Source organism: Rhinopithecus roxellana, chromosome 16 (assembly GCF_007565055.1).
Source record: "Rhinopithecus roxellana isolate Shanxi Qingling chromosome 16, ASM756505v1, whole genome shotgun sequence".
NCBI classification, from domain to species: Eukaryota; Metazoa; Chordata; class Mammalia; order Primates; family Cercopithecidae; genus Rhinopithecus; species Rhinopithecus roxellana.
Window position 1 is genome coordinate 1,449,105 of NC_044564.1, and position 20,113 is coordinate 1,469,217.

At 41.2% G+C, this 20,113-nt stretch overlaps 1 protein-coding gene across 2 annotated transcripts in view; it reads left to right on the forward strand.

The window, feature by feature from the left end:
- The first annotated feature begins 411 nt into the window (after window positions 1–411).
- TGFBR1 (transforming growth factor beta receptor 1) overlaps window positions 412–20,113 on the forward strand; it is a 50,059-nt gene continuing 30,357 nt past the window's right edge. The window contains exon 1 of one of the 2 annotated variants that reach the window (XM_030919454.1): window positions 412–601. In XM_030919454.1, coding sequence (XP_030775314.1) covers window positions 514–601 — 88 coding nt within the window. In that variant the 5' untranslated portion in view covers window positions 412–513. The remainder of the gene's footprint in view (window positions 602–20,113) is intronic. The other variant, XM_030919453.1, reaches the window with a different exon arrangement.

Sequence of the window (20,113 nt, forward strand, 5' to 3'; positions counted from 1 at the left end):
CAGGGTGGGGCTGAGGCAGTACCAGATCTTCCGCGCCTAGAGGAGGTTAGAAGAAAAGAGCGTCGAGCGGCCACAGCCTTTTTCCGAAAGAGACTCACACAGACACACCCATCGCTCTACCCGGCCCTCCGGGACTAGCGGCTCGGCGGTGCTCGGGCTGGCAGACCCCGCCCCCACGCGGCCTCTGGGAGCCGGGAGCCGATCCAGCCGGGGCCGCGGTCTGGCGGCCCGGCCCCGGGGAGCATGGGGCGTGGCCAGAAACCAGCGCCCGCGGCTGCAGATTGGCTGCCCGGTGGTCCCGCAGGCGGGGCTCTCGGCTGGGTCCCGCTCGGCCGCTCGCGGCGGCGGGGAGGCGGGGCCGGCGGGAGCCCGGCAGCCAATGGACGCGCGTCCCCCGAGCAGTTACAAAGGGCCGGAGCGAGGCCGCCGCGGCGGCGGGGGAGGTGGGGCGAGGCGAGGCTTGCTGGGGTGAGGCGGCGGCCGGGCCGGGCCACAAGCGGTGGCGGCGGGACCATGGAGGCGGCGGCCGCTGCTCCGCGTCCCCGGCTGCTTCTCCTCGTGCTGGCGACGGCGGCGGCGGCGCTGCTCCCGGGGGCGACGGGTGAGCGGCGGCGCGGCGGGCGGGCGACTGCGGGGCGCGCGGGCCGGGCCCGGCCTCTGGCTCGCTCCTGCTCTTTCTCAAACATGGCGCGGGGCCGGGGGCGCAGGTGGCGGTGCCGGGGCCGGGGCCGGGCTCTCGTGGCCCCGCGCGGCTCGGCGGCCGCCGTGCGAACCGCAAGCGGGGAGCGGAGGCGGGGCAGGGGCGTGTGTCCGGGCGCGGGCGGACGTGTCCCGCTGCCCGAGGCCGCCCTGCTCGGGACTCCCCAGGGAGGTGGAGTCGGGCGGAGTCGTCCGAGGTCCGGGGCTGCCCTCTGGGGTGTGAGTGGGCGAGGGCCAGGGGCAGAGAGTGCGAGGCCGGCGGGGACTGGCATAGTGGTGGCTGCCCGCCGCCGCCCCCTCGGCACGGCGTGACCTTGTTCCGGGGACCCCCGCCCCAAGAGGGTCCGTGCCCAAGGCTGCCGGGCCCGGGGCGGGGTTTGAGGTTGGGGTGGAAGGCGGCTGCTGGGCGGGGTGTGAGCTCCGAGCAGCTAGGGCTTCGGCCGGTGGGAGTCGGAGGCGACGTGTGGTGAGACCCCCGGGTCTACAGGCCACGGTAACTCCCGCCCGGCTCGATCCGACCCGACCCTGCTGGAAGGGGCTGTTCCTCCAGCCAGGGGGGCTTTGTGTGAGAAGAAGGAAGCGCGGAGATGCGCGGAATGTTTCTTTCGTGCGTCTGGGGAGTGTTGAAGTGAGTCCAGTAACCAGAAGGCTACGGATTGTTTTCGTACTGGAAACTTGAACGTTTGCTCGTTCTGCGGGGTTTGGAAATTTTGGGAATGACTGTGAGTTGATTAAACGCTTTTTATTTCCTCGAAGGACCATCACTCGCGATATTCCTTTTCTTGAGTGACAGTTAATCGTTTGAATCAGACATCTGTGTAGCTGGTTTTCAAGGAAGAATGTTCGCTGAATTTTTCAAAATGTTAAATCAGGTTGGGGTAGGTGGTTGGCATCCTCGAAGGGATGAGTGAAAAACTTTGTTAGCAGCTGAACTGAGACACTAGAGGCTAAAATACAGAGCCTCAGTGTTAGCAACTAAAATGCAGTGAAAGTACATTTCTGTTTCTGAAACTGGACGCAAGATGTTGAAATTTTTTTTAAAAAATCAAGACTGACGATGACGATTATAATTAGTCCTAATAGCTACTGTCTATGTATTAGGCATTACTGCGATGTAAAGGCATATAGTACACTATTGTATAAGTACGTTATTTAATCACCACAACTAAACTTTCAGGAGTAGTGGCATTTGCCCCACTTTACAGATGTGAAAAGTGGGGTGCAGACACGTTAAGTACCCAATAACTAAGTGCTAAAGCTAGGATTTTCACTCAGATCTCAGTTTACAAAACCAGTATATCTTATATATTAATATATATACATCATACTATCTGGCGTAGCCCCATTTTTCTTCTTCAGTCGTCTGATGAGCAATTGTTCTTTATTATTCACTTTGGATTCTGTCCTCATGATTTGAATATCAGATAGGCTTCGTTCCGACTCTTAGCACATTCCTGAGTCCCTTCACGTGGGCCTCCTGCATTAGAGGAAGCAATGGATTTTTGATATTGGCTTAGGGAGGAAGGCAAGATAACTGTGTGGACATTTGGGAGAATCAGTATAGTTAGGCATGAAACACAGGTAACATTTCCACACCGCTATTAACTTGAATAGCACAGTGCATTCTTTTCCACCAAAAGTAGCATAAGAAACGTTCATGTATTCAAGTAACAGTAGTGGACTTAGTTGAATATACAGAACATTGCTCAGTCCATGTCCTGGAGAAGTTTACAGTCTCCTTGGCATGCACACAATACAAAGCTGTCCAGGTGCTTATTACTCTAAGCCCAGGCTGCCTCAGCTTGTCTGCCTTCCTTGTTGGTTATGATGATGCCTCAATCCACCCTTAAAAGACATTCTGAAAAAGGTCAAATGCTTTTTTTTCCCCTCTGTAATTTGGCTTCTCTTTTAAAGACTTGCACTTTTTTATGTTCTGAGTATGTTTTATTGTCGTCTGCCCAACTTCTCTCTCCAACATAGATTTCTCTAGGGAAATTGATTCCTTGTCCCTAGTACACAGTTTAGTACCACTGTGTCTATATTTATATCCCATCTGAGAATGCTGTTTGCTTCCTTTCTGCCATTTCATAACTTTTTTTCTTTGAAAACATGCCCCCAATCCAACTCTTCTTTCTATGAATGCCTCTTGAATGTCTCCTCCTTTCTTAGTATGCAGCCTTCAGCTTAATCCTGCCTGTTATCCTCCAAATCTAGTTGCTTTCCCATGTTTCTCTCATCTAGGCTTTTCTATGGGCTACTGCCAAACTAATCTTCCTCAGCCATCCCCATGAAGGTTTATAAGATTTCCCATTTGTATTCAGCACTTAGTACCACACTTGAGCAGCTGATTGGGGCCATCTCTGAGTGTCCTACCAGGGATCTCATTTCTCATGACTGCAGACCTTCAAGCAATTTCTCTTTCTCACTGACTCCTGACTGTTCAGCCTTTTCACTACACGTTTAGTTTTGCCCCTGTTGTGGGAGTGTGAGAACTTCTCAGCCCTGACTTCCTGTGCTGGTTTAGTTCTTGAATTCTTTGTCTTCCAGAACTCTGCAACACTTAACAGTTTGTGTTGTCCGTTTCTACTGCCTGTGCTGCTACTTAGCAATACTTGAATGTGTTATAGGTACCCAGAGGACAAGATTCATGCCATTTCTTTCTTTTATGGCCTCAGAACTTAGCACTGTGTTTTATATTCTATTCCACATAAATGCTTGTTGATTTCTATTTGAGCATTCCCTTAGTATTTATACTGTTTTATGTAAGTCTGGTTTATGCAGTATTAACTTATAATTCCGTATAAATAATCAGGAAAAGTTGTATGGTGTGTTGAAAGCAACTGGTTATTAGTCCCACCTTCACCAGCAGTTATGCAGAAAATAGGGCCAATACCTACTTTTGCCTAATTCATGAGATTGTGAGGATCACATGAGAAAGTGGTATTTGAGTTTGAGGTGGCTATTCTGTGTTGTTACTAATGAGCAGGACTGATGTTCAAGTAGTTCCCACTGGGCCATGTTTGTTTTGGTTAAACATCCTTTCTTATTTGTTGGTACCCTTGTAGTGCCAGTTGTTAAATATTTTTAATATAATTCTTGTAGGGAGGCATTAGTATTCAAAAAGGGAAATAATTAGTGTAGGCTAGAATGAATGGGGGAAGCTTCCTGGACACTTTAGAACTTAAACTGACTTTGAAGGGTGGGTAGAATTCAGAGGGGGATTTGATGAGTGTGAAAGTTCTCTTAAAGTTGTGTCTCTAACTGTCCTGGGGTCTACTCCAAGGGAGGAAACAAGGCTTTTACTGACTGGCAAGTGACTCTTCCGAGTTAGGTTCCTTATTCTGTACTGTGGAATTTGGATGTATTAACTTCTATCATTTTTTCCCCAATCCTAAAAGCTATAGTACATAGCTGGAAACAAAACAAAAGTAATCAAAGTGGAATGAGTGAGGGAGAATAACATTATGGGATGGCCAGTAGGGCTAGGCAGTCAAATGTTGGAAGTCCTAAGTATATTATCACTTCAATTTACAGATTAAAAAACGACTCAGGTGAATTTGTTAGGGTGACACAGGGGCAGAACAGAGAAGGAACTTTGATTTTCTGATTCCACATCTCGTGCCCTGTATGGTGCTTTAAAATGTGAAGGACTTGGAGGTGGGGGTGGGACAGGGTTGGGGTAGGTGTTGGCATCCATGAAGGGATGAGTGACTTACTTAAGTGAAGTAGGCCTTGAACTTCACAGAATTTATGAAAAGTGAATTCTAAAGGTAGAGGAGAGGGGGAATGATTAAAGCCTTAAAGTCTTCAAGGGAAAGGTCAGTATTTTTTTTTTTTAATTGCTGATAAAAGGACCTGGTATAATACTTATTGATTGAGAAAAGTAGACCTATAGTAGTTTGGAAGATGGTCTTGAGTAAGTACGGTTAATTGAATTGGGGTGTAATTAAAAGGCCTTGGTTTAGAATATTAGATGATCCGCTTTGTTGTTGAAATTAAGAGAGGAATTGACATAAAAATAATCAAGAGGAAGATAAATCTTGTTCCTGTGAGGAGGGCCGCTCATGTGAGGAAGACCCCTGTTGAAAGGTTCTCGGCCTTAGTTGAACAGTTACAGGGATTCATCACCATTCTTGTAGTGTCATTTTATTGCACCAAATATGTTCATGTGTAATAAGTGGAATTTTGAAAATGCTGTTGTCCTATGGATGGCCCTTCTAATGTGAGAACGTGTCTCTTCAAATCACAGAGCCCCTTGCAAATGTCGACAAACCTCTTGCCTTTTGCAGTTCTTCCTTGATCATGGCTTACGTAACACAGAGTTCTCTGAACAGATGGACTGTGGTTTGATATCATGTGATTGGGTCACATCTTTGCTTCCTGCTTCTGGAATTGAGGGCAGATGCTGGCATATTTCTCAGAGATTTTTTAATGCTTTGTCCCATAGAACTAGCTTGAGGAAATTTTTGGAGTCTTCTCAAAATGTATGGTTTGTTTTGGCTCAGTCTAACTGCAATACTTAGGATAATATTTAGTGCCATTCTTAACTGAATTTTCTCAATGTCAAATCCAGGCAGTCTCCATAAACATTAAAATTGTTTGCTGCTCTGAATTAGATCCAATTTTATGTGTTTTGTTTGCTTTCCAGGTAAGTTTCTTGTGGCTACCCTTCTTCATGAAAAAAATTGGTTGGTAGACTTGTAATTATTCATCTCAGACATCACTTTCTTAAATACTAGTGGACGGAGTCCAGTTGGTTTTATGGCCCAATTTTATAGATCAGATCAAGTCTTTTGTAAAGCTGCTCCCTCAAAGAATGATTTATAATCTAACTTTTAAAAAAAAATTGATTTGCAGAGTATACACACAGGTTGCTTTGAAATTTCTTGAAGGGTTACAAGAATGTGCTATGTATTCTACCCGTCTCGTCTCGTTTAATTCTCTCTTCTCTCTTTTTTTTTTCTTTGACCATGGCTAATATGCCATCATTTAATTCTCATAACCAAACTTGAATGGTAGTTGTATAGAGTATCAAAACTTATTTATTTGCTGGTTAATTTCCAAACTCTTAAGTCCATTTGTTCCCAGATACAGGTGACCAGTGCTCAGAAGATAACTGTAGGTTTTGATAACATTGGCTCTACCCCAAGATTCTTTTTAGCTCTCTTAAACATTATCCAAAGGTGTTAGTATTTTGTTTTTCATCCTCTAATCATAAATACACATATAAAAGGAAGACACTGCTTTGAGTGGCACAGATGTAGACTAACAATAGTTCAACCACTGAGACTCAAATGATTTTGTATTACCATAAACCCCATCTGCCTGGGTAGGCAGGATTGACATAATTTTGCTCAGGTTGGAACCTAGTTCATGTCTATGAAAGAAGACCCTTTTTGTTTCCATTTTATGGACCAGGAAACTGAAGTTATGCTGTTAATGGAAGGTGGAGCCTGCATGTGAGCACTCCAGGGTATGTGCTCTTTTCCTATGCAAATGCTCCTCTACTTATGATGGGGTCATGTACCTCCATGCTGCTTTCATATAGAGTAAATACATTGTTAGAGCCACTTCAGCAGGAAAGTTTCCTTTTTCTTTTTTGCAAACCATGAGAATTTGCTTCAGATTGTCTTGATTACAGTTTTACTGTTTCTTTGCAACTGCAGGCTATTCAGATACTAACAGTCTTTCTTTAACATTATATTTTTAGGTAATTTTAGTCTCCCTGACAAGTCCAGTGATAGTTGATTACTTACTATTTTTATTGATTTATACATATATTCATAGCAAATTCTTTTCCTCTAAAAATAACATAAGCACAGGATTTAAAATTTGTATTAGAGAAAACAAAAAAGCCATCACCAGCCATTATTAACATTTTGGAAAATCTCGCACCTATGCTTTTTTTTTTTTTTTTTTTTTTTTGAAGTATAAAAAACCATTCTTGGGTGGGGCACGGTGGCTCACACCTGTAATCCTAGCACTTTGGGAAGCCGAAGCGGGTGAATCACAAGGTCAGGCGCTCAAGACCAGCCTGGCCAACATGATGAAACCCCATCTCTCACGCCTGTAATCCCAGCACTTTGGGAGGCCGAGGTGGGCGGATCACGAGGTCAGGAGATCGAGACCATCCTGGTTAACATGGTGAAACCCTGTCTCTACTAAAAAATACAAAAAATTAGCCGGGCATGGTGGTGGGCGCCTGTAGTCCCAGCTACCTGGGAGGCTGAGGCAGGAGAATGAGAATGGCATGAACCCGGGAGGCGGAGCTTGCAGTGAGCCAAGTTCGCACCACTGCACTCCAGCCTGGGTGACAGAGCAAGACTCCATCTCAAAAAATAAAAAAACTGTCTCTACTAAAAATACAAACAATTGGCTGGACGTAGTGGCATGCACCTGTAATCCCAGCTACATGGGAGGCTGAGGCAGGAGAATCATTTGAACCCGGGAGGCGGAGTTTGCAGTGAGCTGAGATCATTCTGCACTCCAGCCTGGGTGACAGAGTGAAACTCCATCTCAAAAAAACCAACAACAAACCATTCTTTAATCATTCTATTTCAGCAGTTTATGAAAGCTAATAAAAGTGTTTAAATTGACAAAGAGCTTCAATTTACAGAGGAAACAGCTCATCTATTCTTAGCAAATATTTAGTAGTGATCAACATGATGAGAAATATAGGAAAAGTGAGAGGCAGTCTTGCTTTTTAAAAAATTGATGCTGAGGAAATATGACTACAGACTCAGTACTAGCAACCACAGGGACTGCTTTACAGAGGAGGTAGGACTTGATCTCTCTGCCTTGCAGGAGGATAGGGCTTTGAGTGGATGTGTGGTGGAAAGGAGGCACCTCTTAGCTGGGAAGGATGGCGTGTGTGGAGAAAGAGCATTCTAAGTTTCAAGAATTCTAAGGGGAGAAATGGAAGTTCATGGTGTAAAGGTTGGGCGCAGAGAATTACAGGCCTTGAAAATCAGGTGAGTGTTTTAATGTGGAAAAAGAATGTCTAATTGTGCCACAGAGGGAATGGGTCAGGGTGGCTACCCAGGGAGATTTTGGAGTTGGTTTGATGGCATTGGGAACGGGGTGAAATGGTGACTGTATGACATTTGAAACGAAGAAATCAGAGGAATTAGTAGTAGGGCCTGTGTATGACTGTTCCCTTGCTTGTGTGCTCTTCCCTCACATACCTGCATGGCTTCCTCCCTCACCTCCTGCAAGTCTTTGCTCAGATGGCACCTTTTTCTTAGTGAGGCTTATCCTGCCACCTTTTAAAATGGTGTCATCATCCTACAGTGCTTTCCTTCTCTGTAACAATACCTTCTAACATACTGTATTTACTTATCATATATACTTATTTGCTGTTTATTGTCTCTTTCCTATCATTTTAAACTTTGTGAAAGTGAATGTCTTCGTTTTGTTCACTAATGTATCTCAAGTGTATAGAAAGTGCCTGGTGCATCCTAGGCACTCAGTAAATATTTACTGAGTGGCAGTAGGTTTTAGCTGTAAACAGGTGGAGTACAGAAATGACTCCATGAAAGAAAAAAAGAATGACTCCAAGCTTTTTAAGGGTGGATAATGCCTTTAACTTAATGAGTAATTTGGCATGAGGATTAAGGAGAGATGAATTCTGGTTTAAGCCTGTTGAGTTTGAGGTGAAGGTAGCCAAATAAAATTGCTCAGTAGTCAGCAAAGGTAAAAAATGGAACCTAGTTGGAAATGGGAGAGAATCTTAAGCAAAGAAATGGCTACTGGCATCTAGCATTCACCTCATATTCTCTCTCTCTCTCTTTTTCTCTTTTGGGGGTGGGAGGAGTCTAGTGTCCTAAAACGCTACCTTAAATGGAATTTTTATTTGGTCCTAGCTTGTATCTGGAGTCCTGGTCCGTTTGCTGGGATATAATTCTCTCCTGTTTTGCAGGTTCACGCTTTCTGTTTTTCTCCCACCTCTCTTAGTAAAGACGTATATAATCAGAATTACTTGTGATCTTCTGGTTGTATTGAAATTAACCTTCGGACAGTGCAGCTTTCTCTGCAGTAATGCGTTTGATCTCTTGCGAGTGTGGTTCTTGGCTGAGATAAAAGAGAGGAAGTTTCCTGCTTGCGGCCTAGGCCTCCGGTCATGGTTGCTGATGTTACAGGTGTCAGCTTTACTATCTCCTGGAGCTCCCTGATGGCTATCCTTTTAAATGCTTTTCCTGTTGTTTTTCCCAATGAACCAAACACTGGTGCAGTTGTATCCCTAGACCATCTCTCCTTTTCTGTTTGGATTGATCTAACTTAAGTTTTTCTTTCAGTTTTGAAGGCAGATTCAATTCATGTGACTTGGTTGTCAGAAATTTAATGAAATTTTTGTTTATAGGAGTAGTATATAAGCCCCAACATACCTGGCTGTAATTAAGAGTCTAATCGGTGTATCTGTGACTCACTTTTCAAAAGAGGATACTTCCTAATTTACCTGATCGTTGTGAAGATAGTGTACAGTAGTATTTACACTTAGTACGAAGCCTGACACCAGTAGGTATTCAATAAAGGGGAATTATTATATATTTAAATAAGTGAAAGAATGTCTTCTGAAAGAAGAAATACATGTCTGTGTAATGAAGAACTAGAATTAATTGGTAGACTGAAAGGCAGAATTCAACTCAGTGTAAGGAATGACTATCTACCATAGCTGTCAAAATGGAACATTGTAAGGTAGTATGTTCCCTGTCACACTGGAACTATTCAGGCAGAGGCTAGATAACCTGTCTGAGAAATTGTAGAAGGAATTTCTTACATTAGGTGGGAGGTTGGACTTGTTTATCTCTAAGCTCTGTTTCTCCTCTAGAATTCTGTATGTTTGGGCATAGTCCAAGCTTCCTTGCTTACCGATTTTAGCCAAATATAGTCTAAATATCCCTAGGATTCATGGCTTCAAGATGAGCAGTATCTTGTAACTCCTGTATTATATGAGAAAAGTTAGTTTATCCATTGATTGGCTTGTATTCTGGTCATTTTCCAAAAAAGGATTTTGGAAGCTTGAAATAATACCAAATTCAGTAAGACCAAATCTGACCACAAAAGATAAGAATCGGTAAGTTAAAAAGGCAAAGAGAAAGATAACAATAGGCCGGGCGCGGTGGCTCAAGCCTGTAATCCCAGCACTTTGGGAGGCTGAGACGGGCGGATCACGAGGTCAGGAGGTCGAGAACATCCTGGCTAACACGGTGAAACCCCGTCTCTACTAAAAACTACAAAAAACTAGCCGGGCGAGGTGGCGGGCGCCTGTAGTCCCAGCTACCCAGGAGGCTGAGGCAGGAGAATGGCGTGAACCCGGGAGGCGGAGCTTGCAGTGAGCTGAGATCCGGCCACAGCACTCCAGCCTGGGTGACAGAGCGAGACTCCGTCTCAAAAAAAAAAAAAAAAAAAAAAAAAGATTACAATTATCCATTGAACACAGTACTTACTTAGCTCTGAGTTTTCTGGTAACCAAAGCAAGTAAGGAAGACTGATAATTTGCGTAGATCTCATTGCCTATCGAGAATTCATGAGGAAGCTGCCACCTTCCTTAATAAAGTGGAACCCCAAACGCCAAGATTATAATACAGGGAGAATCTCCAAGTGGTAAGAGGTTATTGCTGGATCTGGCAATAATCTGATTCTTGTTCCGAGGCTTCCCCTTTAACACATATTGAGGATTCAATTTAGTGCTGCTGCCTCCATCCTTCTCCAGTTTAAGTCCCTGATCCAAGTATGAACACATTAGTCTTTCCCTAATGCCAATGGAACAGCTGATGTAAGGCTAGGACATTTAAATCAAGCTTTGCTAAAAGCTAGAGGATAATGAATAGAGAGCAACATGAAACTATTCAGTCTGGCCTACAAAGACATTTTTCTCACACCCTTATCTTTTGGTGTGTCTCCATTTGGTACACTTCATCTGAGTACTGCCACCAAAGGCAGAGCCAGACATTTACCTTCAAACACGTGCAAGTCAGCAAGATCCAGAGTGTCTTTGCTTGGGTTTCTTGTTTGAAGAACTGCTTCATTTCTGAGTAATGGACGTTGGGAATTATTACTTTAGGAGAGACCACACTTATCTGGGAGTGTGGCCCTACTGTACTGGTCTCACAGTAATCCCAGTATTCATAGAAAAGATAGGCACGTACATTAGCATGAGGGCATTCTTTGGTTGGAAACATTGTGATTTCATTGGGAAAAACAAGCTTGTCTCTGTTTTTGAGCAGACGCTTTTATAGAAGTCTTTGTACATGGGCCATTGAGAAATAAAGTGAACAGTTTGGGTTTATCACTCTCCATAATTTGTAAGGATTCACTTTTCTTTTTTTCTGCAGTTGCAGAGCTACTTCAGGTCTGTTCCAGTGTTTCCTTGTTCTCACCACTGAGACGGAACCTCCTTATTTTTGTTCATTTGCTTCAGGAAAACCATTCCGTCTAGATTTCCTAGATGTAAACCTCACTGATTACATAATAATGTATATTTATAGTTCTAGGACACCTTGTTCAGGCATCCTGTTACATTTCTACATTATACGATTCTTAAATATGCATTGAATTACAAATAGGTCCCCTGGGAAAAGGCAAAAACAAATGGCTTTTTCTGTGAGAAACTAGGACTAATACAGATATTTGGGAGCACTGAACATGGAGGATAGAGTTAAACTTGAAGAGAAATACAGAGATAGAAAAGCAGTAACTGTCCTTTCATTTGTATGCATGCACACGATATATGTATGGGTTTTTTAGTTTTTTGCTTGATGTATTCATTTCCAAATCAAACTATAATGTGCTCTAATTGGGTCTCTTTGTTCAGCACATGGTTGTTGATTTGAGTACTTTCTCCAATTGAAAAACTGACGTTTTAATTTTGTTATTCAATGTGCAATAGATTTAAATAAAAACACCCAAGATTGTGTATTGTAGATTTCCTTCAACAATAATAATATGTAATTATTTTATCAAAATAAACAAGTTAAAGTAGTTTTAGTTATTTTGTCTCATTTTACATTTGGGAAAAAAATTACAAACCAGGGGCCAGAGTCTGGTCATATTTGTCTGTGAGGGAAGACAGTTTCTGATTGCCAGTCCCACCAGAGCACTGGCAGATTAACACAGCACCGTAGATTACTTTCCTAGGAAGAGATGCTCTTTTTTTCTCCCTTTCCATTATTTTGCTTTCCTTCTTTCCATGGTACATTGTCCTTTTGTTTTCTTCCTTCTTATTTCGATGCATATAGAAACTTGAGCCTTTCTGCTCTCACATTCTCTTTCTCCCCATGATCATAATTGTTTCTTCCTCTTTATTCTTAAAAAAATAAATAATAAGGCCACATAAGTATTTTATCTAGATCTCATCTATCATTTAAGTTTTGTCCGATCTGGCCTGCTCTTGCCTTACCATGGGAGAAGGGAAAGGAGGGACGAGTTTTAAGGGATTTTAGGCATCAGGCAGAAGTCTTAAGGGAAACTGCAAGGACCACCAGGCTCAGAATTAGCTGTGCATTGCAAACAGATGGTGTGTCCCTGAGGAAATAGTGTAGTTGCCCTAAGCAATTGGGTGTTTCCATCTGATTTAGCTTAGTCTCTGTAACTGGGAAAAAGGAAAGTCTCATGGAAGACATGAGTATAATCACCTGTGAACCATTCTAAATTATTGTCTAGAGCCTAGTAATTTTTGTCTTGTATATAGATTTCATAATTCTGCAAGATAGTCTTCTGTGTTGTATCTTCAGTTCTCCAAGGAATAAATGACATCAAGACCCTTATGCCTCTGAGCCTGGCAGATCCTTATCTTTTAATAACCAACCCACCACTTTCTTCATTAGCGAAGATGCTACTGTATCAATGCTACCAGCAGTTGGAAACCCATATCCTAATGCCAAGCCTCAGCATGTAGATTTTGAGGTCTGAAAACTTTATTAGCTTGATTGCAGTACATCTCACGCCTAAGTTTTCATATACATATAATTTAGTCTCAAAGGGCAAATGTTCCCCTGAAAGAAGTTCAGTCAACACCAGATGCTTATATCTTTATGCCCCAAGGGAGTCCAAAATTTAATGATTAGAAATATTATAAAAATACAAATATTATATAAATAATACAAAAGCGCTTTCATTTTGGCGGGCTTTTCTGTCCTTGCTTGGTTTAATTCAGCTGTGTTCTAGGAGACTGCAACCACAATTTAACTGCTTGCTTTGGCGTTTTGTTTGACAAGGGAGATGAATATTTCAGATGAGACGGAGCCTTACTATGTCACCCAAGCTGGAGTGCGGTGGTGCAATCTCAGCTCACTGCAAACTCTGTCTCCTGGGTTCAAGCAATTCTCCTGTCTCAGCCTCATGTGTAGCTGGGATTACAGGCATCCGCCACCACGTCTGGCTAATTTTTTTTGTATTTTTAGTAGAGACGGGGTTTCACCGTGTTGGCCAGGCTGGTCTTGAATTCCTGACCTTAGGTGATCCGCCTGCCTCGGCCTCCCAAAGTGCTGGGACTATTGACGTGAGCCACTGTGCCCAGCCTTCAATTTTTTTCTTTAAGGTTAAGTGCTTGTTGAATCCTGTTTGCTTACTCTTTCTGACCCAGATGTTTTAAAAATGTTTTCCTGTGTTTTCATTTAAAGGGTTTGTTTTACCTTTCGCATTGAGATGTGTAGTCCATCTGGAGTTGGTTATTTATTATGGTATGAGATTTTTATTATTTTTAAAATATGGATACCTAGTTGACTCAGAACCATTCATTGGTAATACCTTCTTTCCCCCAGTGTACAATAGTATCACCTTCATCATAAATCAAGAGGTTGTACATGTGAGGGTCTGTGTCTCTGGAATCTCTGTTCTGTTTGCCTATTTGTCCTTGTGCCATTACCATACTGTCTTAATTATTATGATGTTACCAGTGTTGATATCTAGTAGTGTAAGTCTTCCAGAGATTACTTTGGTCATTCTTGGGATGTTGTTTTTCCATATAAATTTCAGAATCAACTTGTCAGTTCCCACTGAATAAAAACCCTGTGGGGATTCTGATTTGATTTTATTGAATCTACAGATCACTTTATGGAATATTGACCTCTTTACAGTATTGAATCTTCCAGTTAGGAGCTTGTCATTTTTCTCCATTTATAAATACATTTTAAAATTTTATTTTATCTCCTTTGTAATTTTTATCAATGAGTAATATTTTTTAAGCTTTCTCTGCAGAGGTCTTACCTGTCTTTTGTTAGGTTTATTCCTAGTTTTTAGATTTTTAAAAAATGTTTTCTATTTGTTGCTGGTTTAAGAATGATTTTTAAATTTAATTTAATTTTTTTTGGTATAGTGAGTAACCTTGTATTAGTGACCTTGCTAGATTTACTAATTGATTCTAATAGTTGATCTGTAGGTCACTTTTGGATTTTCCATGTACATAGTTGTCCTCAGCAAGTAATGATAGTTCTGTTTCTTTCCAGTCTATCTTCCTTTTGTTTATTTCTTATTACACTCAGACCTGTAATATAATGTTGAGAAGTAGTGATAGATATCCCTTTCTTATTTGTGATTTCAGGGGAAAACGAACAGTCATGCAACATTAAATGTAATGCCTGCTTTTATGCCTTTTCTTTAATCTGATTATTTCAGATTTTTTTTTTAAATACTGCAGTTTACTGAGATTTGTAAAAATCATGAAGAGCTGTTGAATTTTATCAGTTTGCTAAGATTTTTAAAAATCATGAACAACTGTTGAATTTTATCAGTTTTTTTGGTTTTTGTTTACGTCACCTAAACTGCCAAACTCCCTTATTGTTTTCTTTTTTTTTTTGAGACGGGATCTCACTCTGTTGTCCAAGCTGGAGTGCTGTAGCCTGATCATGGCTCACTGCAGCCTCACACTGCTGGGACTCAAGTGATCCTCCTGCCCCAGCCTCCCAAGTAGCTGGGACTACAGGAACATGCCATCACGCCTGGCTCAAGTTTTTATTTTGGCTTTTTTTTTTTTTTGAGACCGAGTCTCACTGTCACACAGGCTGGAGTGCAGTGGCATGATCTCAGCTCACTACAAGCTCTGCCTCCCGGGTTCACGCCATTCTCCCGCCTCAGCCTCCCTAGTAGCTGGGACTACAGGCGCCTGCCACCATGCCCGGCTAATTTTTTGTATTTTTACTAGAGATGGGTTTTCACCGTGTTAGCCAGGATGGTCTTGATTTCCTGATCTCGTGATCCGCCCGCCTCCGTCTCCCAAAGTGCTCGGATTGCTGGCATGAGCCGCCGCACCTGGCCGATTTTGGCATCTTTTGTACGATGTTTTTGTATATCCTCTACTTAAAATGACTTTCCTTTCTTCACTAGCTTTCCTTAAGTCTTAGTTTAGGTGTCGTTTTTTCAGAGAAATCTCCATTTTCTGTCCTCTGATCTGTGCACTTTGCATCACTGTTTATCAGTGGCGTGTTCTCTGTGTTGTGAACTTGAGGGCAGGAATCTCATCCTGATTATCTCTGTCCTCGTAAAGATTTTTTTCTTTCTTGCTACACAGGTTACGTTCACTGTCGTGTTCTGAGAAAAAGGTGTTCAGGTCTTGCTTTCTGCTTCTAAAATTACTAACTGCACAGGACCATCAGTTCATTTCTTCAACTGTGGCTCCAAGAGATCTTTCGCTGTTTGCTGGCCCAGGTATTGCTCTCCTCTGCCCGAGTATATGGCAGCTGGGAGTGGTTACCACAGTTCTCTTACCACAGTTCCTTCTCTGCCACAGTTCTGTTTTGTATGTCATTCCCCTAGCCCAGGATGATCTGCCACTTTCATTTACATTCATTATTACGCCTTATCATCTGTGCAGCCAAGCCAGTGTCTCCTACAGCCACTCGTGCTTTCCAAAGGGAAAGGTTGAATTTTTCATTTCGTCCTACGTGAGGGGTTGTGGGGAGTAGGGGTGGAAATCACTGTAGATTATCAAGTAATCCTTTTTTTCTTTGTGTACTTTTGGAGTAAATCTAGATTATGTTGATGTAACTATTAGGACATTTCTGTTTCTTCATCTCTAAAGGACCTGGGATCTGATATTTCTGTTCACATTCCTTCCAGCATGAACATTTTATGGCTAAGTAGATATTAACTTGTTTATTAGTTAGGGATATTACATACATACATTAGATGTGTCCCTACACTGTTAATTTGGGTTGGAACTGAAAATATACTTTCTGTGTGTGCCTAATGCTACTATAGTAAAGTTCTTGAGCCAGGTCTGTTCAGTCATATTGTTGAAAAACTGTATGAATATTTATGAAGGAGAAAGAGACGATAGAGGTACCGTGAACATTCACTGTTTTATGTGCATATGGTTTGTATTGTGTTCTGTGTCAGTGTTGCCTCCCGGAGCTGTCTCAGTGTTAGCTCTGATTCTCTGTCTAGCATCTAGACCAGAGACTGGCATATAGTAGGAGCTCTAAAGAAATATTTGCTGAAAAAGTGCATAAAGTAATTTTTGAGCATTTTATTATGTGCTGGGCACTGTGCTAAGTATTCTGTGTATGCTGTTTCATTAACCCTCAAACCTTCTGAGAATTGGTACTGTTAGCATGTTATGAATTTAGGAGGTAAGTTGAAGAAATTTAAGTTCAAATAAGTTAAGTGACTTCCTCAGGATTACTCAGTGCCTGACTGGCAAAGATAGGATTTTAACTTGTCTTTCTGTCTCTGAGTTCCATCAACTTAACTACCATATCCTTATAATACCTACCCACTAGTCAAATTAAAATCTAATAAGAAACTGTGTAAAAGCATACTTAGATTGAGAGGAAATAAGAAATTCGGTTATTGTTTTAGCACTCACCATTAGACATAGAAGTTTCTCCATTTCTTTTCAGGGCCTGGGGTAAGGCAGTGCACACATCTGCTCTGTATATTAAAATATCCCCTCAACTCATTGAAGTGGAACAAAAACAAGGTTACTTGACAGGACTATAATTGTAATCACACTATACAGCTTTACTTCCTTCCCTTTAATAGTAGGACGATTTCCTTGTCCTTAAACATGCTTCTGAAATACCAGTTTAATGGCTATATAGTTTTTCATTTATGATTGGATCAGGATTCATTCTGTCATTGTATTGTCATTCACATAGGTTGTTTTCAATCATAAAATACTGTAATGAACATCTACAAGTTTGGATTTTTGCTTTCACCTATTGTTTCCTCAGACAACTCTAAGTAGTACAGTCAATGGACTAAAAGATAAAGGCTGTGACTCTTTTCACATGTGTTGTTAAACTCCTCAAATCTGCGAACCAGATCTTTATGCTGTACTTGTGTGATTTATTTTGAATATAAGTGAAAGCCTTTGTATTAGTTGCCCTGTTAAATCCCATCTTGCCATTTGGGCAGCCTGTTTTTAGTGTGTTTTCTCTGATATCAGTTAACATTATATTGGCTAATTCCATTGAGACTAGGAGACTGGAAAGTGAAGATAATGTGGAAAAGCAAGAGCTTGTGAATTTGGGAGTGCCCTATTCTTTTAAGATGTGATGTGGGTTAAATGATAAACAGTACATCTTAAATTCTTTAAAAGTGGCAGAAGTAATTGGAATTTATCTGGAAAAAATCAGATGTTTATTCTGATGCCCTAAATTCATGGGTGAAATATTATCTGGACTAGAGGAAAATTTTGTGTACATTATATGGTGTTCTCTATTTTGACAAGCTTACTTTGATATTACTGCTGCAGGGTAGCCCCAGGAGGGTTGAATTGAGAACTGAGTATTTTGAGGAACAAAACCTAGGACAGTAGGCTGGAAGGGGTTGGAGGTCAGGGTTTTAGCCATGTATACAGAGACAAAGCAACATATTTAATAAAAAGAAGAGGAAAATCTGTATAGTGTGCTTTACTCCAGAGGTGGATGAGGGAGAAGAGAGGGCACATCTCCTTGAGAAGGGGGTGTGGTGTTGAGAATGGAGAAAAGGGATAAGGCAGATTACTCAGAAGAACTGGGGTAGAAGAATAGGTTGGATGATAAAAAGGGCTGACATTAGTCCCTGAAAGGGTTTTTAAAAATAACTTCTAACTTTTGCTTTCATCTTTGCCAGCAGTGATGTGATCTGCTTTCAGCTGTAGTGAAGCGAACTGAATAAAGCACATTGTGCATGTTAGGTCTTTTACTTGCCTGTTGGTACATGTTTGTAATATTTGGAAATACTCTCACTGCGAAGAAAAGTATAGTTGTGCTGTAGTGGGTAGAGTGAGGAACATAAGGGTCATCACCAGCAAAGTCAGAGTGATGAAAAAACTGGATTTTAAACTCCCTGCTTGACTTTGCATAGATAAGTAAGCCAAGCAGAGTGTTTCCTGGGTGTAGTTAAAATACAAGTTTGGAGCACAGGTAAAAGGCCAAGAGGCTTGGAGATGTAGACCTGAGATGTACCAAAGGGCCAAATGCAAAGTTTGGGAACTGTAATGTCATATAAAAACTAATAAAGAAAGGGTGGCACTCTGTCTTATATCCTGAAACGTTTTGAAAAGAATATTGAATTTGACCAGAAGGGCATTGCTAGTGAATTTCAAAGAGAGATTTCAGTTGAACTCTGAATTGGAGTAAGATGGTGATGGAAGGCTGGAGAGGGCCAGTAACAAGGGTTGAAAAAGGAAAGAGTATTCAAACATATGCATAAAAAGACTATGAGTAGGTTATATAGATGATGACACACTAAGCCTGGGAAGACAAGGTTTCTGTTGCTAATTTTTATTTCTTTAACAAGGGTGATAGAAATGTCTGTTCCATATATTAATACTATACACAGCTGTTTACCTCTCAGCTTTTCTAGCAAGACATAGGGCTTGTGAATTAACCCTGGGTAGCCCTGGCAGTAGATAGAAGTAATAGTGCTTCCATGTGTGACCTCGAGACGTACTGAAATGAGGCAACCAAGGAAATCCTTTATATTGGGCCTAAGAGCCAAGATCTCAACTTGAGATATGTTACCCCGAGAGTTGTTACCCTGATACTATAATACCGTGAATAATAACCCCAAGGGTTCTGTCGTCTCTTTTTCCTCATGTCACTTCCTTTGACGTCTAAATGTCACCATGCTAACATCTGCAAACTTTGAAAATTCTGATTTATTCTGCAATATTTGGAAATTTCATTGCTCGTAATTGTATTTCCTGGCATGGTTCTGCTATAATTTTCTGTGTACACAGTAGCTTTTCCTTTTAGTGCTGAATCATAGTGAAATCCTTGTTCAACCTAAGTTATAGTTGCGAGGGAGCTATCAAGACAAGTAATTACAGTGATGGTGAAATGAATACAGGTCAAACACCCCAATCTGAAATTCAAAACCTTTTGAGCACACCAACATGATGCCACAAGTGGAAAATTCTACACATAAGTACTTAACATGAACTTTGTTTCATGCTCAAAATTATTTCAAATACTATTTTAAATTACCTTTGGGCTATATAAAGCATATATGAAACATGAATGAATTTTATATTTAGACTTGGGTCCCATTCCCAAGATGTCTCATTATGTATATGCAAATATTCCAAAATCTGAAAAAAATCCTAAATCTGAAACACTTCTGGTCCTGAGCATTTTGCATGAGGGATACTCAATTTGTAATATTTTCTGTGTATAGCCAAGTTTGCACATGCATAGGTTACAACAACTCATCATGTCTTAACCTTTCAGTCTGGAGGCCGGAGTTTTCTTTTTACTTTGGTTGTAAATTGTATTCGGATTTTAGAAATGTAAAGCTTAGAGAAATGTGCATCTCAAAGTTAAGAAAGCTGTGCCCTCTATGTTAGAGATTGGGGGCAAAGTTGGACAGTGTAGTAGAAAGGTCCTAAACAGGGGATTTGGTTCTTATTTTTGCTATCAAGCAGAAGACTCAAAACTGTGGGAGGAGTCTAAACCATATCAGGTCCACCTGGGAGTCTTTAAAGTTTAGGGTTACTTAGCATGGGGATAGTGGTACAGCAAATAGTTGCATAGATTTTACTTGTGGGCTGGTGAGAATATAGTGAGGATTCACATCTACCTGTAATCTGGGTAGAATATTTGTATAAATCATTTTGGTTTTTTGGTTTTCTTTTTAAAATTTTTAAAATCGTTTTGGTTTTCTTACGTTTTGGTTTCTTCATTAATAAAATGACGGAACTGAATTGCCTAGATGATATTCAAAGTTTCATGTGGTTCTGTTAGTCTGGGATTCTACAGTGGAATTTTGTCACTCCTTTTGGGAAGAAGTTTACCTTTGGTGGCTGTGAATAAAAACCACATGGGAACAATGCCATTTATCATATGGGATAATTCTGTGTGTTTATGTAATCGTTTATGTTAGTTTCCAAATGTGTTAATAATGTACAGTATCTCATTTGATTAGCTCAATCAGGTGATGAAATAGGTCAGAAAGGTATTATGTTCATTTTCCTGATGAAATAAAATGTGGT